This window comes from Oncorhynchus keta, chromosome 14 (assembly GCF_023373465.1).
Source record: "Oncorhynchus keta strain PuntledgeMale-10-30-2019 chromosome 14, Oket_V2, whole genome shotgun sequence".
NCBI classification, from domain to species: Eukaryota; Metazoa; Chordata; class Actinopteri; order Salmoniformes; family Salmonidae; genus Oncorhynchus; species Oncorhynchus keta.
This window is the reverse complement of record NC_068434.1, coordinates 2,644,389-2,668,700: the sequence shown is the minus strand read 5'-3', so window position 1 is coordinate 2,668,700 and position 24,312 is coordinate 2,644,389. Positions and strand designations below refer to the sequence as shown.

The window sequence follows — 24,312 nt, the reverse complement described above, 5'->3', positions numbered from 1 at the left end:
ACACAGAGAGTCACACACAGAGAGTCACACACAGAGAGTCACACACAGAGAGTCACACACAGAGAGTCACACACAGAGAGTCACACACAGAGAGTCACACACAGAGAGTCACACACAGAGACAGAGAGAGAGACACACACACACGCAGGCAGAGAGAGAGAGAGACACACACACACAGAGAGAGTCACACACAGAGACAGAGAGAAAGAGACACACACAGAGAGAGTCACACACAGAGAGAGAGACAGAGACAGAAAGACACACACACGCAGGCAGAGATACACATTCATTTTTGGGAAGTACTCACTCAATTGGCATTAGCTAGAGACAGAGTTGGTGGATATTAGTATACTGTGTGTGTGACCCACCCTATCTCGCCGTACCTCATCTCCATCCTCCACCTCTCCTCTTCCTCTCTCCTCCTCCAGTACTCCTCCTTCTGCATCTGTTTCCTCATCTTCTCTTCCTGGATCTTCCTGGCTCTGATAGAGGGCTTCACCTCCACCTGTAGCTCCGGGTTCACCTTTTTCTACAAGGAACAAAGCAGGGGGAACGCGTTATTGTGTGCGTGTGTCCATAATCGCAGGTCTGAGACCAGGGTTTCCTCAGTGCTGCTTCCCTCGGATGCACGTTTTGGGTGAGGAGTTGGTTATTTGAGTCAGCTGTATAGTGCTAGGACACACCTCCATGTTTTCCTATGGAATTAGTTTCATGACAGTGATCAACTGGTTAAAAGTGACTCCACTAACTTTATACCGCAGGCGGTGTCTCCTGCCCTTCAGTGACTCCATTAACTTTATACTGCAGGTGGTATCTCCTGCCCTTCAGTGACTCCACTAATTTTATGACTCCACCGCAGGCGGTGTCTCCTGCCCTTCAGTGACTCCACTAACTTTATACCGCAGGCGGTGTCTCCTAACTTTATACTGCAGGCGGTGTCTCCTGCCCTTCAGTGACTCCACTAACTTTTACTGCTCTTTTACCTTGCACATGATCATTTATCACTCCAGGCGGTGTCTCCTGCCCTTCAGTGACTCCACTAACTTTATACTGCAGGCGGTGTCTCCTGCCCTTCAGTGACTCCACTAACTTTATACCGCAGGCGGTGTCTCCTGCCCTTCAGTGACTCCACTAACTTTATACTGCAGGCGGTGTCTCCTGCCCTTCAGTGACTCCACTAACTTTATACCGCAGGCGGTGTCTCCTGCCCTTCAGTGACTCCACTAACTTTATACCGCAGGCGGTGTCTCCTGCCCTTCAGTGACTCCACTAACTTTATACTGCAGGCGGTGTCTCCTGCCCTTCAGTGACTCCACTAACTTTATACTAAAGGCGGTGTCTCCTGCCATTCAGTGACTCCACTAACCTTATACTGCAGGCGGTGTCTCCTGCCCTTCAGATGCATCTCTTTGGCGTTGGGATCGTTGAAGCTACATTCACACAGCTTACAGTGGAACCGGATCACCTTGCCTTCGTCGTTACGCACCTACAGAGAAGAAATCAAGGTTTTATTAATGTATTTGACAATAGAACTAAGCAATGTTTCAAATACCATTGTTAATATGGAACGGTTAACTTCACTAAGGTAGGGGGCAGCATTCGTAATTTTGAATGAAAAGCGTGCCCAAATTAAACTGCCTGCTACTCAGGCCCAGAAGATAGGATATGCATATCATTTGTAGATTAGGATAGAAAACACCAAAACTGTTAAAATAATGTCTGAGTATAACAGAACTGATAAGGCGGGCAAAAACCAGAGGATAATCCAACGAGAAAGGACTATTATTTTGAAAGGCTGTTTTTCCATTGAAAGCCTATCCACCATACAAAGACATAGGACCCAGGTCACGATCTCTATGGCTTCTTCTACATGTGGTCATTCTTTAGGCATTGTTTCAGGCTTTTACTCTGAAAAATAAGGGAGTTACAGCACATTCAATCAGTGGCCAGTGGACATTTCCATTCATCAGCCATGCACCTGATCGGGAACGCGCCTTTCTTGTTTCTCCTTTCTTATTGACGAAGCTTTTGTCCGGTTGAAATATTTTTGATTATTTATGACAAAAACAACCGGAGGATTGGATTTTAAACATCTTTTTGGCATGTTTCTACTAACTTGTATTGTACTTTCTAAAAACTTTGTCTGGAATTACGCACGCGCCTTCTGCATTCATATTACTGGACAAAACACCTAGTGGTTAGAGTGTAGAGGCGGCAGGGTAGCCTAGTGGTTAGAGTGTAGAGGCGGCAGGGTAGCCTAGTGGTTAGAGTGTAGAGGCGGCAGGGTAGCCTAGTGGTTAGAGTGTAGAGGCGGCAGGGTAGCCTAGTGGTTAGAGTGTAGAGGCGGCAGGGTAGCCTAGTGGTTAGAGTGTAGAGGCGGCAGGGTGGCCTAGTGGTTAGAGTGTAGAGGCGGCAGGGTGGACTAGTGGTTAGAGTGTAGAGGAGGCAGGGTAGCCTAGTGGTTAGAGTGTAGAGGAGGCAGGGTAGCCTAGTGGTTAGAGTGTAGAGGCGGCAGGGTAGCCTAGTGGTTAGAGTGTAGAGGAGGCAGGGTAGCCTAGTGGTTAGAGTGTAGAGGCGGCAGGGTAGCCTAGTGGTTAGAGTGTAGAGGCAGGGTAGCCTAGTGGTTAGAGTGTACGAGTGAACGCCTTCTGCATTCATATTACTGGACAAAACACAAACAAACATTTATTGTCTAACATGGAGGCCTGGGAGTGCCAACAGATGAAGATCAAAAGGTAGGTGATACATTTTTATGCTATTTCTGACTTTTGTGACACCTCTCCTTGTTTGGAAAATGGCTGTAAGGGCTTCTGTGGCTAGGAACTGACCTAACATAAAATCGCAAAGTGTGCTTTCGCCGTAAAGCATTTTTGAAATCTGACACAGCGGTTGCATTAAGGAGAAGTTTCTGTATTCGTATGTTTAACACTTGTATTGATTATCAATGTTCATTATGAGTATTTCTGTAATTTGATGTGGCTCTCTGCACTTTCACAGGATGTTTGTTTGAGACAATCCATTTCTGCCAATGTAAACAGATTTTTGGATATAAATATGAACATAATTGAACAAAACATGTATTGTGTAACATGATGTCCTATGAGTGTCATCTGATGAAGATCAAAGGTTAGCGATTCATCTTATCTATTTCTGCTTTTGTGACTCCACTCTTTGGTTGGAGTTCTGTGACTAGGCGCTGACCTAACATAATCGCATGGTGTGCTTTTTAAAGCCTTTTGAAATCAGACTGTGGACTAACAACAAGTTTCTTTAAAAGGCGCATAATACTTGTATGTTTGGAATTTTACATTTTGGGATTTCTGTTTTGAATTTGGATCCCTGCAATTTCACTGGCTGTTGTCGAGGTGGGACGTAGTGTCCCACTGAACCAGAGTGGTTCATCGTTGGGCCAAAGGTCATTTAAAGAGTTTGATGCGGCCATTGGGTAGACTTTTTCGGGCTCTTTTAGTCCGTGGTCATCTATTGCTGCCCCTGACCCTATGATCACTTGGCTACATAGCTGAAGCCTGCTGGACTGTTCATTTATGGTTCCATTCTGTTTACATGTTTTTGTTTATCTGCCGGCCCCAGCCGCCGAACTCAGGCTCTGTGTGTAGTTAACCGACCCTCTCTGCCCATTCATCGCCATTTTACCTGTTGTTGTCTCACCCATTGTTGTCTTAGCTAGCTCTCCAAATCAACACCTGTGATTACTTTATGCCTTGCTGTATTTCTCATGTCAATAACATGTTGAGGGTTATCCTGCGGGGTCCCACTCACATCAGATACCTCCTTTGTCCCACCTCCCATACAGAGGTGACCTCACCCATTATAACCATCTTATCCAAGATACAACCTTTTATCATCAAGTGCCTGGGCTTACCTCCGGTACCCACAGGTGATGCCCTATCATTCCGCCACACCCAGAAATCTGCTCCTTTTATTCTCTGTCCCCAACGCTCTAGGTGACCAGTTTTGATAGCCTTCAGCCGCACCCTCATACTACTCCTTCTCTGGCGGGTGATGTGGAGGTAAACCCAGGCCCTGCATGTCCCCAGGCACCTCATTTGTTGACTTCTGTGATAAAATCATGCATGTCAACATCAGAAGCCTCCTCCCTAAGTTTGTTTTACTCACTGCTTTAGCAACTCTGCTAACCCTGATTTTGAAATCCTGGCTCAGGAAGGCCACAAAAAATTCAGAGATTTCCATACCCAACTATAACAACATCTTTCAAGATAGAACTGCCAAAGGGGGAGGAGTTGCAGTCTATCAGAGATAGCCTGCAAAGTAATGTCATACTTTCCAGGTTTAACACTAATTTTGTATTCCAGAAATAATTATCACCCCCAGCTGTGCCCTGGACACCATTTGTGAATTGATCGCCCCCATCTAGCTTCAGAGTTTTTCTGTTAGATGACCTAAACTGGGATATGCTTAACACCCGGCAGTCCTACAATCTAAGCTAGATGCCCTCAATCTCACACAAATCATCAGGAACCCACCAGGTGTAACTTGTTTGCATCCTGACCAAATCAAATACACCTGTCTTCAACCAGGATCTCAGCGATAACTGCCTCATTGCCTTGCCTGACCACCCATCATCACTGTCAAACGCTCCATAAAACACTCAGTGAACATGTCTGGCCGGGAAATATTGACCTCATCCAGTCAGTTGAGGATGCCTGTTGTTTCACCAGGTTAGTTATCAAAAATCAAAACTAAGAACAGATTTTAGTTAACTCAGAACTAACTGGAAAACATCCTTTGGTGGTCCCACTCATTATACATGGAATGGTCCCGCGATATGCAACTGTTCAGGGAAGTCAGGAACCAATCGCAGTCAGTCAGGAAAGCAAAGGCCAGCTTTTTAAAGCAGAAATTCACATCCTGTAGCTTACTCAAAAACATTTTGGGACACTGTAAAGTCCATGGAGAACAAGAGCACCTCCTCCCAGCTGCCCACTGCACTGAGGCTGAAATACGGCAGAAAACTGTAATGGTCCAGGTTCAACTCAGTGACTCGTGTTTGCATCTACTGAAAAAACTGTTTGCATGTTCCCCAGATGCTACTAACAGATACTGCTTGTACGATTTTAGTTGGCATCATAATTGACTCCAACCTCTTTTAAAAGCATGTGAAAAAGGTCATTCAGATAACCAAATTCAACCTAGCTATTTTCCGATTTACACTAAATTGTTTGACTACAGAGGTAGCAAAACTGTACTTCAAATCTATGATACTCCCCCACTTAACATTAAGACCTATTCAGTCTGTCTACAAACAGGCTCTCAAAGTGCTTGATAGGAAGCCCAATAGCCATCATCACTGTTACATCCTCAGAAAGAACGAGCTCCTGAGTTGGGAAAATCTTGTGCAATACACAGACGCATGTCTTGTATTCAAGATCCTAAATGGCCTGGCTCCTCCCCCTCCACTCAATATTTTAGTTAAACAGAAAACCCAAACATATGGCAGCAGATCCACAAGGTCTGCCATGAGAGGTGACTGTATAGTTCCCTTAAGGAAAAGCACCTTTAGTAAATCCATTTTCTCTGTGTGAGCTTCCCATGTCTGGAATACACTGCCCTCACACACATCACACTTTCACAAAATGCATGAAGACATGGCTAAAGGTCAATCAGATTTGGGGTACTGTATATAGACTTTTTCTACTGTGTCATTGACTTGTTTGTGTTATTGGCTTGTTTATTGTTTACTCCACGTGTAACTCTGTTGTCTGTGTCTGCTTTCATTTATCTTGGCCAGGTCGCATGAGAACTTCTCAACTAGCCTACCTGGTTAAATAAAGGTGAAATAGAGGCTGAACTGATCGGTCTTCGTTACCCCTCAGTCCTTCAGAATTACAAGAAATATATCATATATTCTACTACACCTGTGGCAAGACATTCACTCAGGATTTTGGTTCTATGTGATCTGACCCGTACCTCTTCCACATAGTCGTGTCCAACGGGCTGCACGTCATTCTGCAAGGCGGCCAGGGTAGACAGCGAATCAGAGGACTCGTTCTTTGTCTCCTGAGGTTGGGGGACCAATGAGGGCGGAGGAGGCTTGGATGTCTCCACCTTCCCGGTAGTCTGGAGCTTGTTTCCCCCTGGAGACAGAAGAATTGATGAGGATTGGTTAATAATATTAATAATAACAATAATATTAATAATAGTGGTTCTGATGACTTGCAGCTTTACAGGGTCAAAAGAGTCTCGCCAGCCAAAGACCAACGTCTAAGGGGCGGCAGGTAGCACAGCGGTTAAGATCATTGGACCAGCAACCCAAAGGGTCTCTGGTTCGGGACCAGCAACCCAAAGGGTCTCTGGTTCGGGACCAGCAACCCAAAGGGTCTCTGGTTCGGGACCAGCAACCCAAAGGGTCTCTGGTTCGGGACCAGCAACCCAAAAGGGTCTCTGGTTCGGGACCAGCAACCCAAAAGGGTCCCAAGGGTCTCCGGGACCAGCAACCCAAAGGGTCTCTGGTTCAACCCAAAGGGTCTCTGGTTCGGGACCAGGGTCTCAACCAGCAAAAGGGTCTCTGGTTCGGGACCAGCAACCCAAAGGGTCTCTGGTTCGGGACCAGACCAGCAACCCAAAGGGTCTCTGGTTCGGGGACCAGCAACCCAAAAGGGTCTCTGGTTCGGGACCAGCAACCCAAAGGGTCTCTGGTTCGGGACCAGCAACCCAAAGGGTCTCTGGTTCGGGACCAGCAACCCAAAGGGTCTCTGGTTCGGGACCAGCAACCCAAAGGGTCTCTGGTTCGGGACCAGCAACCCAAAGGGTCTCTGGTTCGGGACCAGCAACCCAAAGGGTCTCTGGTTCGGGACCAGCAACCCAAAGGGTCTCTGGTTCGGGACCAGCAACCCAAAGGGTCTCTGGTTCGGGACCAGCAACCCAAAGGGTCTCTGGTTCGGGACCAGCAACCAAAGGGTCTCTGGTTCGGATCCCTGAGCAGACTAGCTGGGAAAAAATAAATAAATAAAAAAATAAATAAAAAAAATAATCGGTCATTGTGCACTTAACCCTAATTGCTCCTGCAAGTCGCTCTGGATAACAGTGTCTGCTAAATGACTCAAATTTGAATCAACACTGAACAAAAATATTAAAACGCAACATGTAAAGTGTTTCATGAGCTAAAATATCCCAGAAATGATCCACACACAAAAAGCGTATTTCTCTCAAATGTTGTGCACATTCCCGTTCGTGAGCATTTTTCCTTTGCCAAGATAATCCATCCACCTGACAGGTGTAGTATAATCAAGAAGCTGGTTAAACAGCATGATCATTACAAAGGTGCACCTTGTGCTGGGGACAACAGCCACTAAAATGTGTAGTTTTGTTATACAACACAATGATCCATTTAATTAAACAATTTTAATTTTACCTTTAACTTGGCAAGTCAGTTAAGAACAAATTCTTATTTTCAATGACGGCCTAGGAACAGTGGGTCAGGGGCAGAACGACAGAAAAAAAAAAACTCAATTAGGATCTAATAGAAACTAGGATGGGTTGATCTTATGACTGTGCCTTTGTCTTCTGGACAACAAAAGAAAGTTGATATGAAAACCAGAGGTCGTCCGACTAATCAGGGTCGATTTCAAGTTCAACAAATCAGTAATCTGCATTTTTGGACGCAGACTGCCGACCACCCGTTACTCCGCGGGGAGACACTGCCGACCACCCGTTACTCCGCGGGGAGACACTGCCGACCACCCGTTACTCCGCGGGGAGACTGCCGACCACCCGTTACTCCGCGAGGAGACTGCCGACCACCCGTTACTCCGCGAGGAGACCGCCGACCACCCGTTACTCCGCGAGGAGACCGCCGACCACCCGTTACTCCGCGAGGAGACCGCCGACCACCCGTTACTCCGCGAGGAGACCGCCGACCACCCGTTACTCCGCGAGGGAGAGACCGCCGACCACCCGTTACCCCGAGACCGGAGACACTCCGCGAGGAGACCGACCACCCGTTACTCCGAGGAGACCGCCGGGAGACACTGCCGACCACCCGTTACTCCGTTACTCCGCGAGGGAGACACTCCGCGAGGAGACCGCCGACCACCCGTTACTCCGCGAGGAGACCGCCGACCACCCGTTACTCCGCGAGGAGACCGCCGACCACCAGTTACTCCGCGGTGCCTGTTAATTTATCATCCAATCACAGCCTACTTCACCAAACGGGTGATGATGTAACAAGTGCATTCGTGAAAAAGCACCGTCGCTGCACCAACCATGAACATCAACGCCTTTCTTAAAATCAACACAAGTATATATTTTTCAAACATATTGTTAAGATAAATTAATGTTAGCTAGCGAAATATTAATATTAACTTGTCACTTCTCTTGCGTTCTGTGTAAGCAGAGTCAGGGTATATGCAGCAGTTTGGGTCGCATGGCTCGTTGCGAACTGTGTGAAGACCATTTCTTCCTAAAAGAGCGTAATTAAATTTGCCAGAAATGTACATAATTATGACATAACGTTGACGGTTGTGCAATGTAATAGGAATATTTAGACTTATGGATGCCACCCGTTCGATAAAATATGGACCTCTCCGTATTTCACTGAAAGAATAAACGTTTTGTTTTCGAAATTATAGTTTCCGGTTTGACCATATTAAATGACCTAAAGCTCGTATTTCTGTGTGTTATTATGTTATAATTAAGTCTATGATTTGATAGAGCAGTCTGACTGAGCGGTGGTAGGCAGCAGCAGGCTCGTAAGCATTCATTCAAACAGCACTTTCCTGTGTTTGCCAGCAGCTCTTTAATGACTACAAGCCTATCAACTCCCGAGATTAGACTGGCAATACTATAGTACCTATAAGACCATCCAATAGATTAGACTGGCAATACTATAGTGCCTATAAGACCATCCAATAGATTAGACTGGCAATACTATAGTACCTATAAAACCATCCAATAGATTAGACTGGCAATACTATAGTACCTATAAGACCATCCAATAGATTAGACTGGCAATACTATAGTGCCTATAAGACCATCCAATAGGCTGGCAATACTATAGTGCCTATAAGACCATCCAATAGATTAGACTGGCAATACTATAGTACCTATAAGACCATCCAATAGTCAAAAGGTTTATGGAATACAAATGGTAGAGAGAGAAATAGTCCTATAATAACTACAACATACAACTTCTTACCTGGGAATATTGAAGACTCATGTTAAAAGGAACCACCAGCTTTCATATGTTCTCATGTTCTGAGCAAGGAACTGAAACGTTAGCTTTCTTACATGGCACATATTGCACTTTTACTTTCTTCTCCAACTGTTTTTGCATTATTTAAACCAAAATTTAAAAACAGGTTTCATTATTTATTTGAGACTAAATTGATTTTCATTTATGTATTAAGTTAAAATAAAAAGTGCTCATTGTGTATTGTCATTATTACAAATATTTATCAAAATACAAAATTCGGTCGAATCATTGGTATCGACTTTTTTTGGAGCCACAATAGTCGGTATTGAAAAATCATAATCGGTTGACCGCTAATGAAAACCAATAGAACAGGAGAGAAATGCTTGTTAACGGCATAAGGAAGTCTATAAAATAATTGCCTCCATGTTTCTATGGATGGATTTTGGCTAAGTTACTTAAAGTAAAAAACTTTCAGGTTTCAAAAAATCACGCCGCCCGCAGCTCACCTCCCTAAGCGAGCTAGATGGCCAGAGAAAGCTGGCCTCAGCCTGACTTTAATCTCAGAGACTGGCAGCGATTCAGCTCCCCATTGGCATGTACTGCCAACACAGCTCAACCACTAGCCTAGAGCAGTCTCGGCCTCTAGAATTCAATCATGGACCACGTTCCACACGCAAACTCCATTTAAATACATTCTCCGAATTGAAAAAGCTAAATTCAAGTTTCAGTGAATGATTGGATCTTTATTTAGGAGGGATATACTGGAACAGCCTTACCGACAAAGTTGATCTTGGGGGTGTTGACCTTCTTGACAGCTGTGGTGGCATTGGCTGCTGATAGGTTGGTCCCCACTAGACCCTTCCCCAGTCCGGCCCCCGCACCTCCCTGGCTCGCGATGTTAACCGGCTTCAGGTAGGACGAGTTGGAGGTGGAGCCTGTCGGGGTGGTAGAGGAGGAGACAGGAGTCTTGGAGGAAGAGGTCGTGGAGGTTTGGGTCACTACACTTGGTTCTGTGGAAGGGATGGGCTTCCCCAGCTTGGTATGGAGCTTCACCACCTGACAGGACAAAACAGAGACAAAATACAATGTTATGACCACACTGAACAAAAATATAAAACGCAACATTTGAGGGAGTGTTGCAGCTGCTCAGTGTTGATAGGTCAACAAAGAAACAGGTACTCCTATGCTTCATTTATATTTATTATTCATTTATTAATGCTGATTTTTAATACATTGTAAGGCTGCATGATGCAACTAATGAAGATTTGAAAAGAAAAGTTCCTTGAAAGGCATGAGCTCTGCTTTGTTTTGTTTTTTTGCACAGGCTGTACATACTTCATCAGTCTCTCATTCACAATTTGACAAGCACTTGATAATGCCTCAAATTTCACGGCGGCATCCCCTTTACGGACCGGAGTGCTGTGTTGTACCCTTCTCCGGGAGTGTGCTGCGCAATCCGAACCGTCTCTCCATCACGTGATCGGGTCTCTCACAGGCTACAAGTTAATACAGACGCAACTGCGCGCAATTCCAAGGTACATATTGAAGATATTGGATGAACGGTCGGTCCACATTTGTGGGACTATCATTTGTTTTTCAACAGGGCAATGACCCAACACACCTCCAGGCTGTGTAAGGGCTATATGACCAAGAAGGAGAGTGACGTACTGCATCAGATGACCTGGCCTCTGCGATTACCCGACCTCAACCGAATTGAGACTGTTTAGGTTGAGCTGGATCGCAGATTGAAGGAAAAGCAGCCAACAAGTGCGCAGCATATTTTTTAAATTTTACTAGGCAAGTCAGTTAAGAAAAAATACATTATTTTCAATGACGGCCTAGGAACAGTGGGTTAACTGCCTGTTCAGGGGCAGAACGACAGATGTGTACCTTGTCAGCTCGGGGATTCGAACTTGCAACCTTTCGGTTACTAGTCCAACGCTCTAAGCACTAGGCTACCCTGTGTGAACTCCTTCAAGACTGTTGGAAAAACATTCCTCATGAAGCTGCTTGAGAGAGTCAAGAGTTTACAAAGCTGTCATCATGGCAAAGGGTGGCTAGTTTGAAGAATCTAAAATATATTTTGATTTGTTTAACACTTTTTTTGGTTACTACATGATTCCATATGTGTTATTTCATTGTTTTGATGTCTTCACTATTATTCTACAATGTAGAAAATAGTAAAAATAAAGAAAAACCCTTGAATGAGAAGGTGTGTCCAAACACACACTTAGTAGATTCGGCCATTTCAGCCACACCCGTTGCTGACGTGTGTACAAAGAACACACAGCCATGCAATCTCCATAGACAAACATTGGCAGTAGAATGGCCCGTACTTAAGAGCGCAGTGACTTTCAACGTGGCAAGTCAGTTCAACAAATTTACATTGTTTTTCCTCCGCTCACTCAGTGGTGTACAAAACATTAGGAACACCTGCTCTTCCCATAACACTGACTGACCAGGTGAAAGCTATGATCCCTTATTGATGTCACTTCATGAGCATTAATATGTTAACTCTATATCATTGACTGCATCCTTATGTAATACATGTATTACTAGCCACTTTAACTATGCCACTTTGTTTACATACTCATCTCATATGTATATACTGTACTCGATACCATCTACTGTATGCTGCTCTGTACCATCACTCATTCATATATCCTTATGTACATATTCTTTATCCCCTTACACTGTGTATAAGACAGTAGTTTTGGAATTGTTAGTTAGATTACTTGTTGGTCATCACTGCATTGTCGGAACTAGAAGCACAAGCATTTCGCTACACTCGCATTTAACATCTGCTAACCATGTGTATGTGACAAATAAAATTTGATTTGATTTGATCATACGTTATGGGATCAACAGGGCACTGCAGAGTGATGTCATAATAGACTAAGTGAGTGACCAAACAGCCTCCTTTCCCACCCAATCCCCCGAGACTTGCCCTGGATGTATTTGATAAGAGTTGTCCTAATGCAAACGGACATGAACAATACTAAAAAAGGCTAAGTAAAGCCTCAAACCATATCCATTACACTCAATATTCCTGGACCTCTTCGGGGGGCGGGTAACTCTAAACCACTGACGCTTTATAAATCCATTTTGACCAAGGAGCTTACCTTCTGGTGCTTGGCTCCTCGGATGTGTGCAGCGTACGCATCTGCCCCGGTGCAGGAGACGTCACAGAGCTCACAGCGGAGCTGGTTCTGAGTCCCCCGGGCTGAGCCTCCTCCACCTCCACTACTGCTGCTGCTGCTCTGGGAGACTTTCAGGGCCACCTCCTTCTTCTTGTGCTTCTGGCCCTCCAGGTGCTCCTTGTAGGTCTGGGTGGATGAGAGGGAGAAATCAGTTCTCTCTAGATAGCTTTAGCTCTAAGGACAGGCAGGTAGCATGCGTCTGTGTGCTAACCTAAGGACAGGCAGGTAGCATGAGTCTGTGTGCTAACCTAAGGACAGGCAGGTAGCATGAGTCTGTGTGCTAACCTAAGGACAGGCAGGTAGCATGAGTCTGTGTGCTAACCTAAGGACAGGCAGGTAGCATGAGTCTGTGTGCTAACCTAAGGACAGGAAGGTAGCATGAGTCTGTGTGCTAACCTAAGGACATGCAGGTAGCATGAGTCTCTGTGCTAACCTAAGGACATGCAGGTAGCATGAGTCTCTGTGCTAACCTAAGGACATGTAGGTATGAGAAAAGGGCTGAAAAGGAGGGTTAGATGGACAGAAAGAAGAAAAAAAAAGAGAGATGGATGAAAGACTGATGGATTGAGTGAGGGACAGAGGTGTTCCCTAAGCTCACCTGGGGTCCTGGCTAGAGGTGTTCCCTAAACTCACCTGGGGTCCTGGCTAGAGGTGTTCCCTAAGCTCACCTGGGGTCCTGGCTAGAGGTGTTCCCTAAGCTCACCTGGGGTCCTGGCTAGAGGTGTTCCCTAAACTCACCTGGGGTTCTGGCTACAGGTGTTCCCTAAACTCACCTGGGGTCCTGGCTACAGGTGTTCCCTAAACTCACCTGGGGTCCTGGCTAGAGGTGTTCCTTAAACTCACCTGGGGTCCTGCGCAGCTGATCTTGCAGACATCACAGTAGTGGATCTGTGGTGGTTTGGGGGGCTGCTTGGGTTTCATCTGCTTGCTCTGGAAGGGGGGTAAAAATACAATAAAATACTGACTGGACAAAACATTAGGAACACCTGCTCTTTCCATGACAAAGACCAGTTGAAAGATATGATCCCTTATTGACGTTACTTGTTATATCCACTTCAAAATCAGTGTAATGGGCCCCTGAGTGGCGCAGCAGTCCAAGGCACTGTATGAGGCGTCAATACAGTCCCCGGTTCGAATCCAGGCTGTATCACATCCGGCCGTGGATTTGGGAGTCCCATAGGGCAGCGCACAATTGGCCCAGGGTCATCCGGTTTGGCCAGGGTAGGCTCTCATTGTAAACAAGAAGTAGTTCTTAACGGACATGCCAAGTCAAATAAAGAAAGGTTAAAGGCCACAAGAGGTCGGGCACTGATGTTGGGCTCGCTGTCGGCGTTCCAATTCACCCCAAAGGTGTTTGACGAGGTTGAGGTCAGGGCTCTGTGCAGGCCAGTCAAATTCTTCCACACCGATTTCAACAAACCATTTCTGTATGGACCTCGCTTTGTGCACAGGGGCATTGTCATGCTGAAACAGGAAAGGGCCTTCCCCAATCTGTTGCGAGAAAGTTGGAAGAACAGAATCTAGAATATCATGTTATGTTGTCATGTTAAGATTTCCCTTCACTGGTACTAAGGGGCCTGAACCATGAAAAACAGCCCCAGACCATTATTTCTCCTCCACCAAACTTTACAGTTGGCACTATGCATTGGGGCAGGTAGCGTTCTCCTGGCATTCGCTAAACCCAAGTTCGTCCTGCGGGCTGCCAGATGATGAAGCGCGAGTCATCACTCCAGAAAACGCATTTCCACTGCTCCGGAGTCCAATGGCCACAAGCTTTACACCCCTCCAGCCGACGCTTGGCATTGTGATCTTAGACCTTGTATGCGGCTGCTCGGCCATGGAAACCCATTTCACGAAGCTCTTGACGAACAGTTATTGACGTTGCTTCCAGAGGCAGTTAGAAACTCAGTCAGTGTAGCAAACGAGGACTATTTTGATTTTTAAGCGCTATAGTCAGCTTCTATTCTTCTATTCTTCTATTATTAATCAGCTTCTTGATATGCCACACCTGTCAGGTGGATGGATTATTTTGGCAAATGAGAAATGATCACTAACAGGGATGTAAACAAAATTTGTGCACAAAATTTGAGAGAAATTAGCTTTTTGTGCGTATGGAAAATTTCGGGGATATTTTATTCACACACTTTAAGTTTGTTTTGGCTCTATAGTTCAGCCCTTTGGATTTGAAATCAAATAAATGCCTATGAGGTTTAATTTGAGGGTATTTTCATCCATATAGAGGTGAACCGTTTAGAAAGTACAGACCTTTTTTCTACATTGTCCCCTTAATTTTAAGAGACCAAACGAATTTAATGGACCAAAAGCACACATTATTCACGATTAATTCAGGATAATCTGTAATCATGGTAGCATCCACATGAATGTAGGGGTGTTTAGAAAAATATTATATTCTTATTTACAATACGATTGACTCCAAAATACATTAATTTACTATTCATTTCTATTGGACACAAAATAATCTGAAACACAACAGCAAATGCATTCAATACATCTGTAGAATCACACGTTTGACGTAACGACTGGAATATGGGACCAAATACCCCACGTTTGATTTGTAACGACTGGAATATGGGACCAAATACCCCACGTTTGATTTGTAACGACTGGAATATGGGACCAAATACCCCACGTTTGACGTAACGACTGGAATATGGGACCAAATACCCCACGTTTGACGTAACGACTGGAATATGGGACCAAATACCCCACGTTTGATTTGTAACGACTGGAATATGGGACCAAATACCCCACGTTTGATTTGTAACGACTGGAATATGGGACCAAATACCCCACGTTTGACGTAACGACTGGAATATGGGACCAAATACCCCACGTTTGACGTAACGACTGGAATATGGGACCAAATACCCCACGTTTGATGTGTAACGACTGGAACATGGGACCAAATACCCCACGTTTGATGTGTAACGACTGGAACATGGGACCAAATACCCCACGTTTGATGTGTTACGACTGGAATATGGGACCAAATACCCCACGTTTGATGTAACGACTGGAATATGGGACCAAATACCCCACGTTTGATGTAACGACTGGAATATGGGACCAAATACCCCACGTTTGATGTAACGACTGGAATATGGGACCAAATACCCCACGTTTGACGTAACGACAGGAATATGGGACCAAATACCCCACGTTTGACGTAACGACAGGAATATGGGACCAAATACCCCACGTTTGATTTGTAACGACTGGAATATGGGACCAAATACCCCACGTTTGACTCCTTTAAAACAGTGAATTTGTCCCGATCCTTTTTTCGGGGACCAAAAGTGAGGACTAAGTTCAAAAACAGTTCACCCAATATGGATGAAAATCCCCTCAGATTAAAACTGACAGTCTTTTAACCTCATTAGTATCACTTCAAAGTGCTGGAAAACAGAACCAAAAACAACTTCAAAAGAACGTCAAAAGAACGTCAAAACAACGTCAAAACAAAGTCACTGTCCCAATACTTTTGGAGCTCACTGCAGTCAGAAAACATTGGGTTAAAAATATGGACCTGGAAGGGAGGCTTCTTGGTGAAGGAACTGCCTGTCCAGGCTGCTGAAGCTGCTACAGCCGCCACCGCCTGCTTCTGCTGCTGCTGCTGCTGCTGGTAGTAGGTAGAGGCAGCCGAGTACACCGCAGCCTCGTAGCCTGAGTACGACGTACCTTGGGGAGGGGTGGAGAGAAGAGAGGGGGGTTAATTCCCACACACCTAACTTCCAACTTTGCACAGGCCAGGAGCCGGACAGTTGGGGAGGCAATGCGTGGCGCAATTACACATTTCCAGTAACAATCCCCAGGATTCCTATTAGGTTTCCCAGAAGGCTTTGTTGGAGCTGAAGGATTCTCAGTTGGAGCTTCCTCCAGAAACCAAAAATATATCTGGAAAACCTGGGTGGGAATTCTATGGGAAAGTTAGGAGAATTTTATAAATCTGTTTTTGTATTTGAATGCTTACCGGAGTAGGCGACGGGGTTGGTACTATACGTAGGACTCTGGGAGTACGTGACTGCGTTGGTTGAGTAGGTAGTTGGCAGGTAGTGCATGCTGGATACGGCTTGCATGTCGTGCTTACCAGAGTACGTGACCGCGTTGGTGGAGTAGGTGGGGCTCTGAGAGTAGGAGGGGACGACAGCAGCCACAGGCTGTACGGTGGACACGGGGTAAATGGAGAATGTGGAGGAAGCTGGGGAGGGAGTGACAGGCTTGATGGCCGTCACCTGACGAGACTGTTGCGTCTGGGTGTAGGGGGTCAGACTGGCCTGGCTGTAGCCCGTCTTAGGGGCTGAGGGGGAGAAGCAGAGACAATAATTTAAATACAAAAATTGGGTTATTCTTAATGTACGTCTCTTACAGAAGGGAGGAAATTGGTCAAAAGCTGTGTAGCCTGTCTTAGGGGCTGCAGGAGGAGAGAGCTTGAGGTTGGTCAAGAGTTCACCTGTTAAATACAGTACAATACTGGATAAACCTGGGAACAATACAGGATAAACCTGGGAACAATACAGGATAACATGGGAACAATACAGGATAAACCTGGGAACAATACAGGATAAACATGGGAACAATACAGGATAAACATGGAAACAATACAGGATAAACATGAGAACAATACTGGATAAACATGGGAACAATACTGGATAAACATGGAAACAATACAGGATAAACATGGAAACAATACAGGATAAACATGGAAACAATACAGGATAAACATGGGAACAATACAGGATAAACATGGGAACAATACAGGATAAACATGGGAACAATACAGGATAAACATGGAAACAATACAGGATAAACATGGAAACAATACAGGATAAACATGGAAACAATACAGGATAAACATGAGAACAATACAGGATAAACATGGGAACAATACAGGATAAACATGGGAACAATACAGGATAAACATGGAAACAATACAGGATAAACATGGGAACAATACAGGATAAACATGGGAACAATACAGGATAAACATGGGAACAATACTGGATAAACATGGGAACAATACAGGATAAACATGGAAACAATACAGGATAAACATGGAAACAATACAGGATAAACATGAGAACAATACAGGATAAACATGGGAACAATACAGGATAAACATGGGAACAATACAGGATAAACATGGAAACAATACAGGATAAACATGGGAACAATACAGGATAAACATGGGAACAATACAGGATAAACATGGAAACAATACAGGATAAACATGGAAACAATACAGGATAAACATGGGAACAATACAGGATAAACATGGAAACAATACAGGATAAACATGGAAACAATACAGGATAAACATGGAAACAATACAGGATAAACATGGAAACAATACAGGATAAACATGGGAACAATACAGGATAAACATGGAAACAATACAGGATAAACCTGGGAACAATACAGGATAAACATGGAAACAATACAGGATAAACATGGGAACAATACAGGATAAACATGGAAACAATACAGGATAAACATGGAAACAATACAGGATAAACCTGGGAACAATACAGGATAAACATGGAAACAATACAGGATAAACATGGAAACAATACAGGATAAACATGGAAACAATACAGGATAAACATGGAAACAATACAGGATAAACATGGGAACAATACAGGATAAACATGGGAACAATACAGGATAAACATGGGAACAATACTGGATAAACATGGAAACAATACAGGATAAACATGGAAACAATACAGGATAAACAATACAGGATAAACATGGGAACAATACAGGATAAACATGGAAACAATACTGGATAAACATGGAAACAATACAGGATAAACATGGAAACAATACAGGATAAACAATACAGGATAAACATGGAAACAATACAGGATAAACATGGGAACAATACTGGATAAACATGGGAACAATACTGGATAAACATGGGAACAATACTGGATAAACATGGGAACAATACAGGATAAACATGGAAACAATACTGGATAAACATGGAAACAATACAGGATAAACAATACAGGATAAACATGGAAACAATACAGGATAAACATGGGAACAATACAGGATAAACATGGGAACAATACAGGATAAACATGGGAACAATACAGGATAAACATGGGAACAATACTGGATAAACATGGGAACAATACAGGATAAACATGGGAACACTACAGGATAAACATGGGAACAATACAGGATAAACATGGGAACAATACAGGATAAACATGGGAACAATACAGGATAAACATGGGAACAATACAGGATAAACATGGGAACAATACTGGATAAACATGGGAACAATACAGGATAAACATGGGAACAATACAGGATAAACAATACAGGATAAACAATACAGGATAAACATGGGAACAATACAGGATAAACATGGAAACAATACTGGATAAACATGGAAACAATACAGGATAAACATGGAAACAATACAGGATAAACAATACAGGATAAACATGGAAACAATACAGGATAAACATGGGAACAATACAGGATAAACATGGGAACAATACTGGATAAACATGGAAACAATACAGGATAAACATGGAAACAATACAGGATAAACATGGGAACAATACAGGATAAACATGGGAACACTACAGGATAAACATGGAAACAATACAGGATAAACATGGAAACAATACAGGATAAACATGGGAACAATACAGGATAAACATGGGAACAATACAGGATAAACATGGGAACAATACTGGATAAACATGGGAACAATACAGGATAAACATGGAAACAATACAGGATAAACATGGAAACAATACAGGATAAACAATACAGGATAAACATGGGAACAATACAGGATAAACATGGAAACAATACTGGATAAACATGGAAACAATACAGGATAAACATGGAAACAATACAGGATAAACAATACAGGATAAACATGGAAACAATACAGGATAAACATGGGAACAATACAATAGAATACTACAATACTGGATAAACATGGGAAACAATACTGGATAAACATGGGAACACTACTGGATAAACATGGGAACACTACTGGATAAACATGGGAACAATACAGGATAAACATGGGAACAATACAGGATAAACATGGGAACAATACAGGATAAACATGGGAACAATACAGGATAAACATGGGAACAATACAGGATAAACATGGGAACAATACAGGATAAACATGGGAACAATACAGGATAAACATGGGAACAATACAGGATAAACATGGGAACAATACAGGATAAACATGGGAACAATACAATAACCATGGGAACAATACAGGATAAACATGGGAACAATACTGGATAAACATGGGAACAATACTGGATAAACATGGAAACAATACAGGATAAACATGGAAACAATACAGGATAACATGGGAACAATACAGGATAAACATGGAAACAATACAGGATAAACATGGAAACAATACTGGATAAACATGGAAACAATACAGGATAAACATGGAAACAATACAGGATAAACATGGGAACAATACTGGATAAACATGGAAACAATACTGGATAAACATGGGAACAATACTGGATAAACATGGGAACAATACAGGATAAACATGGAAACAATACAGGATAAACATGGGAACAATACAGGATAAACATGGGAACAATACAGGATAAACATGGAAACAATACAGGATAAACATGGGAACAATACAGGATAAACATGGAAACAATACAGGATAAACATGGGAACAATACAGGATAAACATGGGAACAATACAGGATAAACATGGGAACAATACAGGATAAACATGGGAACAATACAGGATAAACATGGGAACAATACAGGATAAACATGGAAACAATACAGGATAAACATGGAAACAATACAGGATAAACATGGAAACAATACAGGATAAACATGGAAACAATACAGGATAAACATGGGAACAATACAGGATAAACATGGGAACAATACAGGATAACATGGGAACAATACTGGATAAACATGGAAACAATACTGGATAAACATGGGAACAATACAGGATAAACATGGGAACAATACAGGATAAACATGGGAACAATACAGGATAAACATGGGAACAATACAGGATAAACATGGGAACAATACAGGATAAACATGGGAACAATACAGGATAAACATGGGAACAATACAGGATAAACATGGGAACAATACAGGATAAACATGGGAACAATACAGGATAAACATGGGAACAATACAGGATAAACATGGGAACAATACAGGATAAACATGGGAACAATACAGGATAAACATGGGAACAATACTGGATAAACATGGGAACAATACAGGATAAACATGGGAACAATACAGGATAAACATGGGAACAATACAGGATAAACATGGAAACAATACTGGATAAACATGGAAACAATACAGGATAAACAATACAGGATAAACATGGAAACAATACAGGATAAACATGGGAACAATACAGGATAAACATGGGAACAATACAGGATAAACATGGGAACAATACAGGATAAACATGGGAACAATACTGGATAAACCTGGGAACAATACTGGATAAACATGGAAACAATACAGGATAAACATGGGAACAATACAGGATAAACATGGAAACAATACAGGATAAACATGGAAACAATACAGGATAAACATGGGAACACTACAATACTGGATAAACATGGGAACAATACAGGATAAACATGGAAACAATACAGGATAAACATGGAAACAATACAGGATAAACATGGAAACAATACAGGATAAACATGGGAACAATACAGGATAAACATGGAAACAATACAGGATAAACATGGAAACAATACTGGATAAACATGGGAACAATACAGGATAAACATGGGAACAATACAGGATAAACATGGAAACAATACAGGATAAACATGGGAACACTACAATACTGGATAAACATGGGAACACTACAATACAGGATAAACATGGAAACAATACAGGATAAACATGGGAACAATACAGGATAAACATGGAAACAATACAGGATAAACATGGAAACAATACAGGATAAACATGGAAACAATACAGGATAAACATGGAAACAATACAGGATAAATATGGAAACAATACAGGATAAACATGGGAACAATACAGGATAAACATGGGAACAATACAGGATAAACATGGGAACAATACAGGATAAACATGGAAACAATACAGGATAAACATGGAAACAATACAGGATAAACATGGAAACAATACAGGATAAACATGGGAACAATACAGGATAAACATGGGAACAATACAGGATAAACATGGGAACAATACAGGATAAACATGGGAACAATACAGGATAAACATGGGAACAATACAGGATAAACATGGGAACACTACAATACTGGATAAACATGGGAACAATACAGGATAAACATGGGAACAATACTGGATAAACATGGAAACACTACAATACAGGATAAACATGGGAACACTACAGGATAAACATGGGAACAATACAGGATAAACAATACAGGATAAACATGGGAACAATACAGGATAAACAATACTGGATAAACATGGGAACAATACAGGATAAACAATACTGGATAAACATGGGAACAATACTGGATAAACATGGAAACAATACAGGATAAACAATACTGGATAAACATGGGAACAATACAGGATAAACATGGGAACAATACAGGATAAACAATACAGGATAAACATGGGAACAATACAGGATAAACAATACAGGATAAACATGGGAACAATACTGGATAAACATGGAAACAATACAGGATAAACATGGGAACAATACAGGATAAACATGGGAACAATACAGGATAAACATGGAAACAATACAGGATAAACATGGAAACAATACAGGATAAACATGGAAACAATACAGGATAAACATGGGAACAATACAGGATAAACATGGGAACAATACAGGATAAACATGGGAACAATACAGGATAAACATGGGAACAATACAGGATAAACATGGGAACAATACAGGATAAACATGGGAACAATACAGGATAAACATGGGAACAATACAGGATAAACATGGGAACAATACAGGATAAACATGGGAACAATACAGGATAAACATGGGAACAATACAGGATAAACATGGGAACAATACAGGATAAACATGGGAACAATACAGGATAAACATGGGAACAATACAGGATAAACATGGAAACAATACAGGATAAACATGGAAACAATACAGGATAAACATGGAAACAATACAGGATAAACATGGGAACAATACAGGATAAACATGGGAACAATACAGGATAAACATGGGAACAATACAGGATAAACATGGGAACAATACTGGATAAACATGGGAACAATACAGTAGAATGTTACTGAAATAATAGTCTCCATCCAAGTGACTATGGATAAAAGGAATGAATCATTTTCATTCTAGTACAACCATCAACATTTATTCAATGAAATGTGTCAAAAAAAACACAAAAAAAATCACAAAGGAAAAGGAGTGTAGTTGAGCATTGCTTTCGCTCTGGGCTTTTAGGCAGGGTGTCCGTAAAGCACTTTGTGACATGTCAACAACTACAGACCAGTATCCCTTCTTTTCTCTCCAAAACTCTTGAACGTGCCGTCCTTGGCCAGCTCTACCGCTATCTCTCTCAGAATGACCTTCTTGATCCAAATCAGTCAGGTTTCAAGACTAGTCATTCAACTGAGACTGCTCTTCTCTGCATCACGGAGGCGCTCCGCACTGCTAAAGCTAACTCTCTCTCCTCTGCTCTCATCCTTCTAGACCTATCGGCTGCCTTCGATACTGTGAACCATCAGATCCTCCTCTCCACCCTCTCCGAGTTGGGCATCTCCGGCGCGGCCCACGCTTGGATTGCGTCCTACCTGACAGGTCGCTCCTACCAGGTGGCGTGGCGAGAATCTGTCTCCTCACCACGCGCTCTCACCACTGGTGTCCCCCAGGGCTCTGTTCTAGGCCCTCTCCTATTCTCGCTATACACCAAGTCACTTGGCTCTGTCATAACCTCACATGGTCTCTCCCATCATTGCTATGCAGACGACACACAATTAATCTTCTCCTTTCCCCCTTCTGACGACCAGGTGGCGAATCGCATCTCTGCATGTCTGGCAGACATATCAGTGTGGATGACGGATCACCACTTCAAGCTGAACCTCGGCAAGACGGAGCTGCTCTTCCTCCCTGGGAAGGACTGCCCGTTCCATTATCTCGCCATCACGGTTGACAACTCCATTGTGTCCTCCTCCCAGAGCGCTAAGAACCTTGACGTGATCCTGGACAACACCCTGTCGTTCTCAACTAACATCAAGGCGGTGGCCCGTTCCTGTAGGTTCATGCTCTACAACATCCGCAGAGTACGACCCTGCCTCACACAGGAAGCGGCGCAGGTCCTAATCCAGGCACTTGTCATCTCCCGTCTGGATTACTGCAACTCATTGTTGGCTGGGCTCCCTGCCTGTGCCATTAAACCCCTACAACTCATCCAGAACGCCGCAGCCCGTCTGGTGTTCAACCTTCCCAAGTTCTCTCACGTCACCCCGCTCCTCCGCTCTCTCCACTGGCTTCCAGTTGAAGCTCGCATCCGCTACAAGACCATGGTGCTTGCCTAAGGAGCTGTGAGGGGAACGGCACCTCAGTACCTCCAGGCTCTGATCAGGCCCTACACCCAAACAAGGGCACTGCGTTCATCCACCTCTGGCCTGCTCGCCTCCCTACCACTGAGGAAGTACAGTTCCCGCTCAGCCCAGTCAAAACTGTTCGCTGCTCTGGCCCCCCAATGGTGGAACAAACTCCCTCACGACGCCAGGACAGAGGAGTCAATCACCACCTTCCGGAGACACCTGAAACCCCACCTCTTTAAGGAATACCTAGGATAGGATAAGTAATCCTTCTCACCCCCCCCCCCCTAAAGATTTAGATGCACTATTGTAAAGTGGCTGTTCCACTGGATGTCATAAGGTGAATGCACC

General features: G+C 43.3%; 1 protein-coding gene and 1 long non-coding RNA gene across 7 annotated transcripts in view; both read right to left on the bottom strand.

Moving 5' to 3' along the window:
* The window catches only part of LOC118376611 (zinc finger RNA-binding protein-like), a 52,584-nt gene that overhangs the window by 10,969 nt on the left and 17,303 nt on the right, over nucleotides 1–24,312 (bottom strand). For 2 of the 6 annotated variants that reach the window (XM_052460826.1, XM_052460827.1), the window contains exons 5-12: nucleotides 16,364–16,690; nucleotides 15,920–16,071; nucleotides 13,216–13,302; nucleotides 12,295–12,498; nucleotides 9,949–10,228; nucleotides 5,950–6,116; nucleotides 1,367–1,486; nucleotides 369–529 (exon numbers count right to left, since the gene is read on the bottom strand). In XM_052460826.1, the coding sequence (XP_052316786.1) occupies nucleotides 369–529; nucleotides 1,367–1,486; nucleotides 5,950–6,116; nucleotides 9,949–10,228; nucleotides 12,295–12,498; nucleotides 13,216–13,302; nucleotides 15,920–16,071; nucleotides 16,364–16,690 (1,498 nt within the window). The remainder of the gene's footprint in view (nucleotides 1–368; nucleotides 530–1,366; nucleotides 1,487–5,949; nucleotides 6,117–9,948; nucleotides 10,229–12,294; nucleotides 12,499–13,215; nucleotides 13,303–15,919; nucleotides 16,072–16,363; nucleotides 16,691–24,312) is intronic. The other 4 variants (XM_052460830.1, XM_052460831.1, XM_052460828.1 and 1 more) reach the window with 3 other exon arrangements.
* Nucleotides 17,168–20,815, bottom strand: LOC127907104 (uncharacterized). Its single transcript, XR_008063239.1, has 3 exons — nucleotides 20,798–20,815; nucleotides 17,841–17,906; nucleotides 17,168–17,796 (listed from the first exon to the last, which is right to left on the bottom strand). It is a non-coding gene; the product is annotated as an uncharacterized LOC127907104 (long non-coding RNA).